The 15,630-nt window shown below is 41.8% G+C and overlaps 1 protein-coding gene across 1 annotated transcript; it reads right to left on the bottom strand.

The window, feature by feature from the left end:
• Positions 1-4,510: 4,510 nt before the first annotated feature.
• On the bottom strand, positions 4,511-15,090 carry igf2 (insulin like growth factor 2). Its single transcript, XM_033039158.1, has 4 exons — positions 14,924-15,090; positions 12,744-12,897; positions 10,106-10,275; positions 4,511-6,516 (listed from the first exon to the last, which is right to left on the bottom strand). Exons 1-4 carry the CDS (start codon positions 14,990-14,992, stop codon positions 6,277-6,279), a joined length of 633 nt encoding a protein of 210 aa, XP_032895049.1. The 5' UTR covers positions 14,993-15,090; the 3' UTR covers positions 4,511-6,276.
• Between the last annotated feature and the right edge of the window lie 540 nt (positions 15,091-15,630).

Below are 15,630 nucleotides of genomic sequence, written 5' to 3'. Positions count from 1 at the left end.
TAAAATCATCGGAAAATTAAGTTTACAGAGGAGGCCATTTCATTCTTCAATAGAGTGAATGTGGAGAGGATGTTTCCACTAGTGGCAGAGTCTAGATCTAGAGGCCATAGCAGGTAGAGATAGGTTTAACTTGGCATCAGTGTAGATTGGTTTATGCATGAAAGCCAATCATAGTAGAATAGCATCACTGACCCCACCCTACTGTATGATTCATACTAACACCCACTTCCTACATTAGTCAGTCTTGGAAGCGGTCAAGATGTATTAACAACTAACGACCTGCTGTACCGTTATAATATGGATACTGATTAAAGATGATCTTGAACTTCAGATTGTGTACTTTGGTTATTTACAACCAGTTTCGGCACAGACATTGTGGGATGAAGGGCCTGTTCCTGTGCTGTTCAGTTCTACGTTCTAAATAATCTGCCCCACAGGGTGGCACAGTAGCGCAGCGGTAGAGTTGCTGTCTACAATGCCAGAGAGCCGGGTTCGATCCTGACTACGGGTGCTGTCTGTATGTTCACCCCGTGACAGTGTGGGTTTTCTCCGGGTGCTCTAGTTTCCTCCCACGCTCCAGACATAGAGGTTTGTAGATTAATTGGCTTCTGTAAATTATAAATTGTCCATAGTGTGTAGGATAACGTTAGTGTGTAAGAGGTATTCGCTTGTTGGCACAGACTCAGGGGACCGAAGGACCTGTTTCCACGTTGTACTTCCGAAGTTTCAAGATTCAGCAGAAGAGGTCTTATTGAATATAAGTGGCACATCTGCATAGTACCCAGTATGGGATAGAGAGGTAAGTGTGTGGTGAATTACAGGTATCATCGATGGCTAAACTATTAGATGACTATATGGTCAGGACAGATTTAGTGGGATATGGGCCAATGTAGGCAGGTGGGACCACTGTAGATGCGACGTTGGGCCGAAGGGCCTTTTTCCACGTTGTATGAATATGACTATGACTTAAGCATGGAGGTTGTGAAGGAAACATTTACTGTTGTATATTAAATCGAAACAAGGAACAGCAGATGCTGGTTTATAAAAATAGACACAAAGTGCTGGAATAATTCAGCGGGTCTGGCAGCATCTCTGGAGAATATGGATAGGTGATGTTTTGGGTCGGGAATCCTATTCATGTTCTCCAGAGATGCTGACTGACTCACTGAGTTTAAACTTTAGACTTACAGTGTGGAAACAGGCCTTTGGCACACGAAGTCCACGCCGACCAATTCTCTGCCACAGAAGGCAGTGGAGGCCAATTCACTGGATGTTTTCAAGAAAGAGTTAGATATAGCTCTTAGGGCTAATGGAATCAAGGGAAATTGGGAGAACGCAGGAACGGGGTACTGATTTTGGATGATCAGCCATGAATGGTGGTGCTAGCTCGAAGGGCTGAATGGCCTACTCCTGCACCTATTCTCTATGTTTCTATAACCAGTAACCATCCCGTACACTGGCACTATATAGGGACAATTTACCTATAAACCTGTACGTCTTTGGACTGTGGGTGGAAACCGGAGCACCCGGAGAAAACCCACACAGCCACAGGAAGAACGTACAAACTCTTTACAGACAGCACCTGAAGTCAGGATTGAAACCGGGTCTCAGGCACTGAAAGGCAGCAAATCTACAGCTGCACAACTGTGCCACCCGTTACCCCAGCACTTCCATACATTTGTTTGATATTAAATGTGTTTGGAAGGCCAGATCCGTTAGACAAGTGCAAAGGGAGAAGCAATGTGATGGAAGGAATATCTAGTGTAGATCATTGTGGAGCGGGCCAGAGGATTTAATTCGTAAAAACAACAACTGGAAATCCACAATAAATTTAGAAAATGCTGTAATATTTAACAGATCAGGCAGCATCTGTGAGATAACAACAGTTAACGTTTTAAACAGAGAAGGGGGAGGGACGGAGACACTAAAGGGGATGTCTGTGATAGGGTGGCATCTGGCGAGATGGTACAAATAGCATCTCTGGAGCGCATGGATACGTGCCACTTCAGGTCGGGACCTTTCATCTGAAGAAGAGGGTCTCTGGTGCTGTAAGGCAGCAACTCTACTGCTGTACCACCGTGCCACTCTTCAAGCAAAAATCTTATTTATAACTGTGCAGCTCAGTTGATAACATTGTTGCTTTTAATTAGAATGGTTGACTGGAGCATTAATAGACTGTCTAAACGGCCTGTCCCACTTTCACGAGGTAACACAAATTCTCCCAAGTTTTCCCCTTGATTCAAACTCGCAGAATGTTCGTAACGAGGTCGTAGGAGTTCGTAGATATATCGTAGCGGCTCGTTATGCTAGCCGTAGGTACTCGTGGCATCTGGTAAGTTGGGACGTTTTTTCCAGCCCGATAAAAAACGTCCACGAGTAAACAAATGGTCGGGATGAAAGAAATTGCAACTTTTAACTCGTAAGGAGGGCATCGAAATAGTCGTAGAAATTCGTAGACATACTCGTAGGAGTTCATGAACATAGTCGTGGAAGGTCGTAGGGGTTCGTAGATTACCACAATCTTGATTTTTTTTTTAGGTCATTTAAACTCGGCAGAGGTTTTGAATGAAGTCATGAAAGTGGGACAGGCCCTTAAAGCTCCATACAATATTGAGGGAATCCTGTACTGTGGGGGGTGCTGATGAGGATACTATGATAAAAGGAGGCACTATCTGCAGGGTGCAAAAGATGCAATGATGGTACCCATAGGAAGCCCAAGAAGGTTGGGTCAGATAGAAATTTATCCCTCACCCAACATTGAAAGGACAGATGATCGGGTAATTTAGGAGCAGAACAGTCAGAAGAAGGGTCCCACCCAAAAAAATCATAGGTCTACTTCCCTCCATAGATGCTGCCTGACCTGCTGAATTCCTCCAACAGTTGTTTTTTGTTTTGGAGTTGATAATTTGCTATTTGTGGGAGTTTTTATTTCCTATGCAAGTTGCTTACTGTGTTTCAGTAGCACAATGGCACAACAATAGAGTTGCTGCCTCACACCGGCAGACAGCCGCGTTTGCTGCCTCACACCGGCAGACAGCCGCGTTCCATCCTGACTACGGGTGCGTCTCTGTGCGGAGTTTGTACATTCTCCTTATGGCCTCATTGGTCTTCTCCCACATTCCAAACAGGTTGTGGGTTGTTTGGCTTCTGTAAATTGCTCTTTATGTGTAGGATACGAAAGTAGGATAACATAGACCTTGTGTGCGGGTGATTGATGGCCAGCCTGGACCTGGTGGGCCGAAGGGCCTGTTTCCATGCTGTTGGTCTGAAATAAACCAAACTAAACAATGCAACAGTGACTACAAAGTGACTTCACTGGCTGTAAAATGCCAAGATGATGAGAGCCTCTGTAGAAAAATACCGAGCTTCCTATCAGATTCAAGATTCCCAGCAAGTTAACTCAGGTCATCTTTCTGTTGGTGCATATTTTTGTATGAATGACTACTTATTAGAATTTGTTTGGCATGGTTTACTGACAATGACAGTGCAAGTTGAAGTCTAAAGGGAGTCATGAATTGTGCACTTATATCTACGCTCAACATCTATCACCAAAGTTGATACCGTCAAAGAAGAAACAGTCTGTTCTTCATTGAGCCCCTTAATTATGGTAACACAGCCAAAATGTTCATGTTTTTCCTAATGTCTTTTCCTTATTGAAAGCCCAATGGGTTACAAGGGACAAAAGGTCTCTTGCAGTTCAGACACAGCCCTTTCCACTAAACCTCCGCTCGTTCTGTCGACAGATTTTTGTTTAAGTCTTTGCCAATTGCAGTTCAGATGTTTACACAAAATGGGAAAAGCCCAACCGGTGAGCAACAGGCTATTCATGGTTGTACCTCAGCAGCTAAAAGTGCAATGTGATAATATACACACATCACATGCAACACTCCCATAAACGAGTCTTCGATACATCAAAAATATTAGAAATCCATCCATGGCCATCACATAGTTGTCCATAATCCCCAAACAACTCCAGATACGCCTCATATCCCACCACCATCTGATGACTAAGTTAGCCTCTGAAACCATAGTATACACAGTCTCCAGAAAATAAAAACACTTATTTTTGTATTATGAATGTTGCCAGCTGACACTTTACAAATAACTGTTTACTACATTGAAGTTCCAGAAACCTTCAATTTCATGATTACTGGCCAACCACCCAATGCAAAAGGATACACATGTATCTTATGTTGGTTATGTGTTCTCAGAGATAATAATGATGTACAGTTATTGCTAGAGCTACTAATAGATACTTGAGAAGCTGAAGAAGGGTCTCGAGCCAAAACGTCGCCTGTCCATGTTCTCCATGGTTGCTGCCTGACCTGCTGAGTTACTCCAGCACTGTGTCCTTTTGAAGATCAAGTCTGCCTTACTTCAGTTTTAAAGTAAATTGGAAGCAAATTTGCACGGCAATTCCATAGGTCTGACATTTTTTCTTCGAAAACTACCTGCTGCAATTATTTGCACCAGGGTTTAAAACAGCCATGAGAAGTGAGAACATTGTAAATGTATTGTAATAAATTGTTTTTATTGATATTAAAAAGAAAAGTACAATGATTGTGAATCTCATCTTTCTCTATTGTTGGTTGAGTGCACATGTTAAATACATGACATTATATTAGTTAACAAGAGTACACCTTAACTGTATTTGCTAAAACATTAAAAAAAGTAAAAAGCTTTTAACTAATGCGACTGCAGATGTTTCCTTTCATACTGGCTGATGCGAACGTTTGACAAAAGAACTAGATTTTCTGATTACTATTTTACATGATGTAAATTTTGAGATTTTCTTTCTCTTTTTAAAAAATCTGAAGCTTTCCATTTTTCGACAAAGCAACGGTGAATGGAATGAGGAGTCACTTAAACCAGAAGTGATTCACAAAACTGATAAGACACAAAAGTTGTTAACACAATGCTGGTCTGAAAACAAGATCAAGCACTAACCAAGTAATTACACTTGATTATACCATGGCTGACAGCAGTGAGCATGGGTATACATAGTTTCCACAAAGAAGGAGACCCGGGGTCATCTGGTTGAAACCTCACAGAGGTTTCCAATACCAAATAACACCCGTGAGTGTGCGCGTACAGGAGAGAGAGAGAGACAGAGAAAGGAGAAATAATTTCTTTACATTTTTTGGTACAAAGCATCTACGAAAGCTTTACTAGTACAAAATTAGACAAAATAGTTTATAATAGTCTTTGCAGTTACTCATCAGTGCTAAGTACATTATTTGGACCAATTTTTTATATATATTTTACATAAAATAAATAATGCCTTTACGCAGTGCCATTTTTTTTTTTTAATAGCTTGGCGGCTCAACACTGCAAGATATAGCTCAGACTAATTCCAAAAAGAGACTGCTTCTGGTCACTAAGTTCGAGTTCAAGTAAATTTTCAAAGCAAAGCAAGTAACTAAGAATAAGAAATAAAGTTGCAAAATATAGAAAAATTAATTACAACACTGCTGTTTCCCTTTGATTTTTGTCTTTTTAAAAATGCCTTTTGCCTTCTCCTTGCCTATCTTGCACCGCCAAAACCAAGCTAAATATTTTTTTTTTAAACGTTTCCTAAAACGGAAAGTTCATTTCAAGTTCTGTTTGATGTTCGTGCATTTATCAAATCTCAATTCTTCGAGTCAGCTCTTTTGCTTCTTTTAAAGAAAGTTAGCACCGTAACACAAGTGTGCTGACCACACTTATCATTCAAAGAAATAGTGCCGTTGAAAGAAAAAATGATCAACAAAAAGACGCAATCTGCGGCATTGTGAGCCTGCACCCAAACCACCGTCTTTAGTCACCACAGGACCTCCTAATCTCATGATTTAGAAAACGGTGCAGGATCTAGATGACATTAAGTATTCCACAAAGTGTTGATATCCCTTTTTGGGTAGGTGCAAGAGCAATCATGGGTACACTATCTAGACTCCATTGCGTGACATTTGTATGGAAAATGAACTGCACTCTTCGGTGTGAGCCCTTTGGCCCAAACAACTCCGACGTCGCAACTTCTTTTTGCCAGCCAGGCTTTACTCTCAATGGGCCACACGCGTATCATTGCACTTCTTTCTTGGCTGACGGAGAGGGGATGGGTGGACAGGTGGGTGTAGTGGCTTGGTGGAAAGACCGAGTGGGGAGAGGGAGGGTGGGGGGGGTGGGGGGGATGGGGGCGCGGAGGTGGTGGAACCCAGTTGGAATGCCACAGAAATGACGTCATGTACAAAGCTATAATCCCTGTCTTTTACCACATGAAATGTGCAAAATATTTCTTCATCATTCCTGACTGAAGTATTTCTTTGATAATGCTCGGACATCCAGGGGTGGTTTGACAGGGAGAGTCAGAAGTGGCTTGTGCGTTTCGACATACTGCAAGCTCTGGACTTCTTCAATTTGCCTCCTGAGCCTCAGGGCCATGTGACTTGGAATAATGCCTCGTCGTAGACGCTGGGCAGATCTTTTTTGCCAGAAGTCATATTTTGAATACTTGGCAACCAAAGGCTTCCTAAAGTTTTCCTGCAAATTAAACAAAACAGGCATTAGCAGCCATGCCAATTGCATGCCATAATAGCATCAAAGGGTTATCTGATGTTCCCAGCCTGAGCGAACTGATAAGCAAACTATCATGTCCCATTGTTCACTGGCTTAGCACTGCCAGTTCTCAAACAAATAGCCTGAACTACTGTCAACCGGTAAACAAGCCCTTTAAAAAGAGACTGGAAGACTTTTTTTTTTGTTCTCCCTTTTCTGAACACTTCGGTACTTTTCAAAGTCTTACCTTCCCAAGAGAATCAACAACAGGTCATTAGAAATGAGAAGTTTCAGTGCGGGGGGCATGGAGCTTCACCGGGCGTGAACAAAGGTCAAAGTTTAGGTGATGACCCGGTAGCCCCCAATTACATAGGCAAAGTAAGGAACAGTATATCACCAAGCTGCCGACAAGCTCTTGTGACTGGTGTCCCAAAGACCTTTTTGTCCTGGGCCTCCTCCACTGTCAGGATGGATCGAAGGATCAGTACCTCATATTTTTGCTTGCACAGCTTACAACCCAGCAGTATAAGTATTGATTTCTCTAATGTCTGCTAACCTTTGCATTCCCTCTCGCTCCATCCCTCCCCCACCCTGGTCATCCTACTAGCTTCACTGTCTTCCTGCTTACTTTCATGGTTTGTATCCACTCGTTATCATCTTTTCCACAGCCAACAATGAACCATTGTGTGCTCCACCTTTCCTTGATCATTGTTGCTGGCTTTGATTTGTTAATTTCATACCTTTCATTCACATCTTTTCATATCTCTAGATTCCCTCTTCCCTGACTCTCAGTCTGAAGAAGGTCCCGACCCACAAAGTTACATATTTCTTTTCTCCAGAGATGCTGCCTGACACGCTGAATTACTCCAGCATTTTGTGCCTATCTTCAATGTAAACCAGCATCAGCAGATCCTTCCTACACATCCTGAAGAAACCAGTTGCATTATTTGTGCTTTCCAATATGTAATAGGTTTTCAATTTTAGGCGGCAAATAAAAAAATATTGGGTAATGAGTTGACGGAGTGGAGCGGGGGGGGGGGGGGGGGGGGGGGGGGGGGGAATGGGTCGGGGTTAAGGTTGGAGGGGGTTGGCTTTAAGTAATCAAAACACGATGGTGGTAAATGGACCTTCAGTTGACATTGAATTAATAGTCATGCCTTTCCCTGGTAGGTTGCTCCTGAAAATAGACGTGCCCTCCCTGGCCTTGCACTGAGATCTCTCTCTAGGGAACCCTAACTGAAAAGATCTCTTTCAATAAAGTTCTTTATTTTAAACGAAATAATCTCTCAGATGGTCTTAATTTTGCACTGGCATCAGAAGATAAAAGCCTTAAGCTAAAGACTCAGTTGTTGAAAGTCAGATAGCAATACTTTATGTCACAGGGGAAAACAATTCACTTAACGTCTCTGACACTATAAAAACCCTCCAGGAATAATGCATGGGCAGCAAATGGAATCAATTGTGTTTTGATCATTTAATGAATGTTTTAGGTGTGCAATGAAAGCAGACTCCAAACTACTTAAAACTGGCTGATGCTTTCACTATTATGAAGGCTTTTGACTGATATAAGTAAGGAAATTACACAAGCAGAAAGGTTACAAATTGCTCACAAAATTGACAATAACTTAGCACAAAAAAGAGGATAAAAGAACAGTAGGTTGCACTGATCTGGAAGGCATAGTTTTTAGAGGGTATACTATGGAAACAGGCCCTCCGACCAACGGAGTCTGCTCTGACTGGCGATTACCTGTACGCTGGTTCTATCCTACACACTAGAGACAATTTACAGAAGCCAATTAACCTACACATCTTCATGTATTTGGAGTGTGGGAGGAAATCGAACACCCGAAGAAACCCCACGCGGTCACAGGGAGAATGTGCAAACTCCATGCAGACAGCGCCTGCAGTCAGGTTCGAACCTGGGTCTCTGGCTCTGTGAGGCTACAAATCTACCTCTGCGCCACCATAGCCTTAAAAGCAAGGTGGAAGTAAATTTGATAGGAAACCCGCAAAACAGGCACAGATTATACATAAACTAGAAGAATATACAGCACATAGGAAAGACCCAAGGGTTTCGAACTGGTTGATTTGTCCTTTCAATGAGCTGGCAATGAGGAGCAAATGGCCAGCCACAGTGTGTCATGCAGACAACTGTCAGCATTGTGCACATATTTACACTTGAAGAGAAACAAGTGCCTTACACACAGATGTGTTTATGGGTTTGTTTGCAGCTTTAGTGTCACCCAAACCCATAACTGCTGAGATTGAATTAAAGAAGCTGTTATGATTAATGAACTATTTTTCTTAAGAATATCAGGCATGACTTAGCTATTTTGCACAAAACTTTATCGAACACTTTATTTAGTATTTAGAGATACAGCATGGAAATGGGCCCTTCAGCCCACCGAGTCCATGCCAACCACACTCATTCTATGCTATCCCACTTTTACATCCACTCGCTAATCACTAGGGACTATTTACAGAGGCCAATTAACCTATAAAATCGCACATCTTTGGGATGTGGAAGGAAACCGAAGCACCCAGAGGAAACCCATGCAGTCACAGGGAGAACGTGCAAACTCCACACAGACAGCACCCAAGATCAGGATGAAACTTGGGTCTCTGGCAGTGAGACAGCAGCACTACTAGCTGTGCCAATGAGCCACCCTTAACATATTTTTTATTATTACAGTCAATTGACATAACTGGCAATAATAGAGGGAAGGTTAACATGTCATACTCTCTCAGAAGCCAATAAATCAAATGGTTGTGAAGAGGATTTAGTTTATTCAGAGATGTAGCATGGAAGAAGGCCCTTCAGCCCACCAATCACCTGTTCACACAATTTCTATGTTATCCCACTTTCTTATTTATTCCCAACACATTAGGGTCATTTCTGTTTATAGAGACCAATTAACTTACAAACCCACATATTTTTGGGATGTGGGGGGAAACCGGACCTTCTGGAGGAAAACCCATGCGGTCACAGGGGGATCGTGTAAACTCCACACAGACAGCACTAGAGGTCAGAACTGAACCTGGGTCTCTGGTGCTATGAGGCAGTGGCTCTACCAGCTGTGCCACTGTGCTACCCAATACAGTGGGAACAGTGTGTAGGGAGGAACTGCAGATGCTGATTTAAATCAGAGACAGATACAAAAAACTGGAGTAACTCAGCGGGTCAGCCAGCATTTCTGGAGAATAGGAATAGGTGACGTTTTGGGTCGAGACCCTTCTTCAGACTGTAGGAACACCTTTCACCTTATCTGTAGACTGCCTGGTATACTACCTAATACTAGCAACAACTAGAGAGTGGTCCTGAGCTAATATCTACCTCACTGGAGACCCTTGGACTATCTTTAATTGGACATTATCTTGCACTAACCTTATCGTGTTGTGTGGATACACTATGGATAGCTTTTCATTGCACCTCAGCACATGTGACAATAAACTAAACTTAAAGCTAATATTTCACCCCCCCCCCCCCCCCCCCCACACACACAAACTTGCAGCATTGCTGCCTAGTTGAAAGGTTCTTGAAGAGACCACCTTCCTAATGGAACAAATCACACACCTTGTTTGCTGGTGGTAGAAGGTTGAACGGTGTGCCGGAGAGATCTCGCTCTTTCTTGACTGGCTTTGCACAGTAGAGTTCTAGTAGGCCCAGGTCGCAGCTACGGAAGCAACATTCTTCTACTATTCCTCTGTTCTGTCGTCGGCTGTTGGATCGCCCTGTCGGTCTACCTGAAAGATTGGAAATAATTTATCTTTTTCTTCCCCTTTAGTTTAAAACATTTTTATTCCAGAATCTCCCTGTTAACATTGGCTTACAACGATGGAGAAAAGATCAACTGAATTTGCAGATTTTTTTATTTATTTTTTTAAAAGCAATGACTATTTAACTTTGCCAACACAGCAGGAAAAGTCCTTGTAATGGGGTCCAATGAACTATGTACTATTAGCTGTAGGATTTGAGTTAAAGATAACTCTGGCCAAAGTTGTGGGCAATCACCTTTTATGTCAGCGTTTGCTCCGAACTTTGCCCATGTTAACTTATTCCAGTAGTTCAGATACTGTAGACAGGAATTATCCTTTGGGGAATCTCACTGATGACTGCATTCCTTTTTCTCAGGTCGATGGAGATAGCATCACTTTCCGTCCCGGGTGCACACACAGAAATAAAAACACTTAAGCCACATTGTTATGAAAGATTTGCTTTTCCGTGCAAAGGCTTTATCTTTCTCTTGAGGTGAAAAAAAAGGCCTCTCGTCATATTCTTATTTTCATCTCTACTGCCGTGTGCCCTTCACTTGTGAAGATCTCCAGATGATCAAGCCAGATAAACAACAATACAGGCATGTTGACTCAAGACATAACTATGCCTTCATTGCTAACCAAAGTCCTACAAATTGGGGAATTTGTTAAAAAATCAGGCTAGACCACATTTGTTTTAAAATGAGGCCAATTTGTTTGTACAGGCAGAATACCAGATACAACAATTGGAACTCAGGTCTAAAACTGTCACATGCGTGAAAAAAAACCAAAAATAAATTCTTTCTTCCCCCAACCCTTTCTTCTGCAGAATATAGTTACAGAAGCCCAGATCATTAAAAATGTCTTCAAATGAAAGATGGAATGCAGCAGCGGTATTACTTTAATCAGAAGAATGTGGAAATAAACAAGCACTCCATTGTGACTATCAGCAGTGGTTTAGCTTTGTGTCCTTGTCAAACACGAGAGGGAACGCAGGAGAAATGTGCTTATTCAGCACAAGTGCAAGCTTGGAAATGGGCTCATCCACAGTGTGTGTCAGTGACACCTGCCTGTTGCTTCTTTTCTCCTATTCCAGCGAGATTTGTGAACATTACAAGCTTTGCAAATTGGCACAGGGCTCATCCTACACGTGGTGATCAAGATGTTTGAAGGAAATGACAATTCAGTTTAAGTTTCCTCAATCATTGGGATCAAAGCTTAAAAATCTCAGGAGGATCTCTGGAGGAAAAGGATGGGTGACGTTTCAGGTCGGAACCCTTCTTCAGACTCTTAAAAAGCTGCGAATGTTACCACTAATATTTATAGTCACAAGCTGGGAGCTAATATACAAAATAAAATCCAAATCCAGCAGCATTTATTATTGATTAACACCATGAGAAAGTATTTAGTAAATGATCCGAGGTTCAAATGTTTGGTCTTTTTAAAAGTATATCCTAACCCACTGCAAGTCACTCAGAATACTTTGCGTGTTGGCACAGAGGGGTCTCGAGGTTTATTAAATAGCAATATTAATTTTCATTGACATGGCACAGCTTGGAGGGATGCTGGAGCTCAAATGTAATTTGAAAATTTCCAAATCACAAATGGATGCTGCAACTCAAAGGTTCTTTGAAAAGTTTAGAATCACAAGTGCGCAAACACTTGAAGGAAATGCTTTTCCTTCATTACTGTTTGCATGGAAGCAGAGTTGATAGAACATTCAAAAATATTATCCTTACAGTACAAGTGTAAACACATACAACTCCATCAGATGAGTAAAGCCTTTCAATGGACAGAATTAGATGAGGTCCAGGCTGTGGTTCATGCTTGTGTCTTGCAACCTCACCACTCCACAAGACCACGAGCCACCTGCACCTCAGCATCCATTGACCTATATCCTTATTCTCACGTAATAAATATATATCATTGGAATTGAACTTTGCAATGACAGCTCCTGGTCACAATTCCCAAAGTAAAATAATTCTTAGTTCTGCACTTCCAATTATTTCAACATGGTCCTGAATATTGCATTGCCTAATTTGCAGATTGCCGGCTGTAACATGAACTCAATAAAGTCTCTTTAAGGGAGTCATTACTAAATGTCACTGTCATGCGGTGAAAATGCAGCATGACAGGATTCAAGAGAAGCACTCAGTGTGAGGAAGCACCACCAGAAAACACTGGAACACACCGATAAGATTGGCAGGCTCCATAATCTCCACAACAACAAAAATAATAATTGAAGCCACAGGCTCTATTATGGAGATTTAACTGAGTGGCCACCTCCTTCAGCGTGTGCCAAGTAATCACCAAAGAGCAGGATAATAGTAATTGGGGATTGGGATGGGGGGGAGGGGGTGTTTGAGAAAGATAAATCAGATTGAGCAAATTTCCATATACAAGCCCCTCAAGGCAATTCTTTAGTTTCTGTTTTTTTGGCATACAAGGGGTTAACTTACTGAAGTAAAATCCTCTTTCACCACACACAAACTGTAGTGTGTCCACCAATTCACCGCCACATAGTGTTTCAGCTGCAGACACTCCCTCTATGATGTACATTGTGAAAGCGATGGAAATGAACAGCAGATGCCTGGTTGGGGACATCTTTCTGCCCTGGAAAGGAAAACGAAAAAAGTTTCAATCAGCTGAACATGCCAATTCCCAATTATCTTAAAAAGTCTCTACAGTAGCTTCCCCTCACTGTGTTACCACGTGTTATTTTGTTTTGACAAGACCATTACATCCCTACTGATATCATTGGGGGATTGGAAAAAGTTGCATGTTGGCAAGTCAAAATTCCCACTGGCTCCATAAAGAACTTGAAGCAGGAGCTTGATTTGTAAGATGGCTTTGATTAGCTCTGATCCAAATAAATAATATCATTACATTGAGTCAGAGCGGAGATATTATCCTTGTAACACAAGCAGAATGGGAAATATGCATTCCAGAATTCAGTTCAGTCATCGCTAGCGTGTTGTCCAAAACCTCTGATAACATCAGTTTGGTCTACTACTTCAAAAGCAAAACAGGAGAATGAAAACTGATTGCAAAAGACTTAAATTCTGCAACATCGCCAAGCAGCAGACATTGATGCTAAATGGTATCATTTCTCCCTCAAGTCCCATCAGCTGTTATAAAAGACTAAAAGCACACAGGACTGCTACTGACAGTCTGTCAAGTCTTTTTAGCAATGATTAAGCCAGATTTTGAAGTTAATAAGCATCCGTTACTAGCACAAAATGAAATATTGGGCACTGTCCACGGTACCCAGACCATGGTATTGAATGATGCACACACCTTGCAGTTGTGAATTATTAAAAGCAGAAAACTCCATGGGAATTGTGTGTGGTCTGTAGCGGTGGAGAGCGTGAATGATTAAAGCAGTCACAAATCCTGCACTTCATCAATAATATGTAATTGCTATAGTTACAGAATTTGGATTAAAATGTGCTGATTTATTTACTATATGTCTGAACTACTCTTTAAGCTTTACAAGTTTAAAATTAACAACTGAGGTCACAATTTCATAAATTAGATAAACTGCAAAATAGTTTGAGTGATAACAAATAAATTATTGAAATTAGAGTTATTTCTGATCGTATGAAGTAGAAAATACTTCTTGTATTTCCGAGTCTAGAAGGAATTCCAATACCTATTTTATAAATATACATCTGAATATCTACAATCGATATGCTCCAGTGTCGATGAAAGTTCGCCCCAATTGTCAAAACTACTTGAAAGACGTACAAAGCGAACTGCTCCCAAACTGCAACTGGACTTTACATACAAAGATTTGGAGTGAAATAGCCACTCAAAACGTCAGTATGTTCATGAACACCAGAGCAGTCTGTGTCATTCACTGAACGGCATTCTCCACTTTCCCTTGTTTAACTTCATTGAGAGCGATTTTCTTGGCAATTAAAAAAAACTGCTTATAATGTTGCAATTTGTCAGAAGAACGGTTTTGTAAACACTAATTATCTCATAGCTAAACTAGGTTGGTGTCTTGTGTATGGGAAGCGTGCACTGTCAGGATGCAATAGATCTCAGCGATCTGTTTTGTCCGGGTGTAAGATTTTACAGTCAAGTCAAATCAAGGAATGTAGCGGCACACAAGAAGGATGCTAACGCTACCCAGTGGAATAGTCTGGGAAGCTCACTCCAAAACCAGGCTGTGAATAGCGAGCTGAGCACAAAACAAGAAATAAGGAGCATCAGATTACTTCTCTGTTCTCAGGGCCGGGTGTTTTTTTGTTTCTACGTTATTGTTAATGCACTTTGCGCCCGATTTTAAAACTACCGAAATACGTTTGGAAACTACTGCGAACGACGGAGGAAATCGAAAGGCGGGGAATCGACCCCAAAAAAAGCACTGTGGTATGCACAACTTTTCTAACCCTTTTTGTTAAAAATCGATGTGTTCTAAATAAAGTGAGTTCATTTTTGTTTTGCAAATGAAACCAAAAAAATGCAAAAACCCGATTAAAAACAAAACGCCACCAGCTAGCACACTTGTAAAATAAATTAAGTTACCCAACGTTAAAAGTGGTTGCAACTAAGCAGTGAAATTAACAGAATGGAAACAAACGATTGCGTGCTAAGAGTTTTAAAATGAGATGCCTGGTTAATGCATTGTTACCTTCACGGGGTTGTCGCGGCAAGATGTGTCTGCACAAGTCGGGCAGAGAGCTGGGCATTTGGGATCCATTGTACGGCGGTTGTGGAGACGGAGGGGCGCACTAACCAGATGAAGTTCCTTCAAACGCTGCTCCAGAGTTCAGGAGACAGATAGAATAGAGCGCCCGCGCTCCTTATATACCCGCAGCGTGATCCGCAGCACGCAAGGCCACGCTCCGAGGGGTCACAGCCGCAGCACGGAGCTGGCAACACCGTCTCTCCCCCCTCTAGCCGCACAGTCGGCTTGCTTTCCGCCAAGACCGTGCAACAATTAGCCTTCCTGCAAAATAAAACTGTTTGTGCTATTCCTTTTCTAAAAGATCGTTGTCCTTCCCTCCCTTGCCCGTCTGGCTGTTGTCTTGTGTGTGTGTGAGTGTGGGTACAATTGTGTGAGTGTGGGTTCAATTGTGTGTGTGTGAGAGTTTGTGTAATTGTGTGTGAATGCGTGTGCATGAGTTTGTGTAACTGCGTGTGTGTGTGCTTTTTGTAACTACTTTCTAATAATGCCGTTGTGCTTCAGATCTGTAATGTTAGGCGCTCAATTTGACTTTTTTAACGCATAGACGCCCTCACTCGCCTGTCCCCGAAAAAAATATATTATTTAACGTGGATCTATTCTGTCACTCTTGTTTACCATATCTCACACCCCTAACGGTCCTCTTTATGTTG

This window comes from Amblyraja radiata, chromosome 20 (assembly GCF_010909765.2).
Source record: "Amblyraja radiata isolate CabotCenter1 chromosome 20, sAmbRad1.1.pri, whole genome shotgun sequence".
Lineage (NCBI taxonomy): Eukaryota > Metazoa > Chordata > Chondrichthyes > Rajiformes > Rajidae > Amblyraja > Amblyraja radiata.
This window is presented reverse-complemented; position numbering and strand designations above follow the sequence as displayed.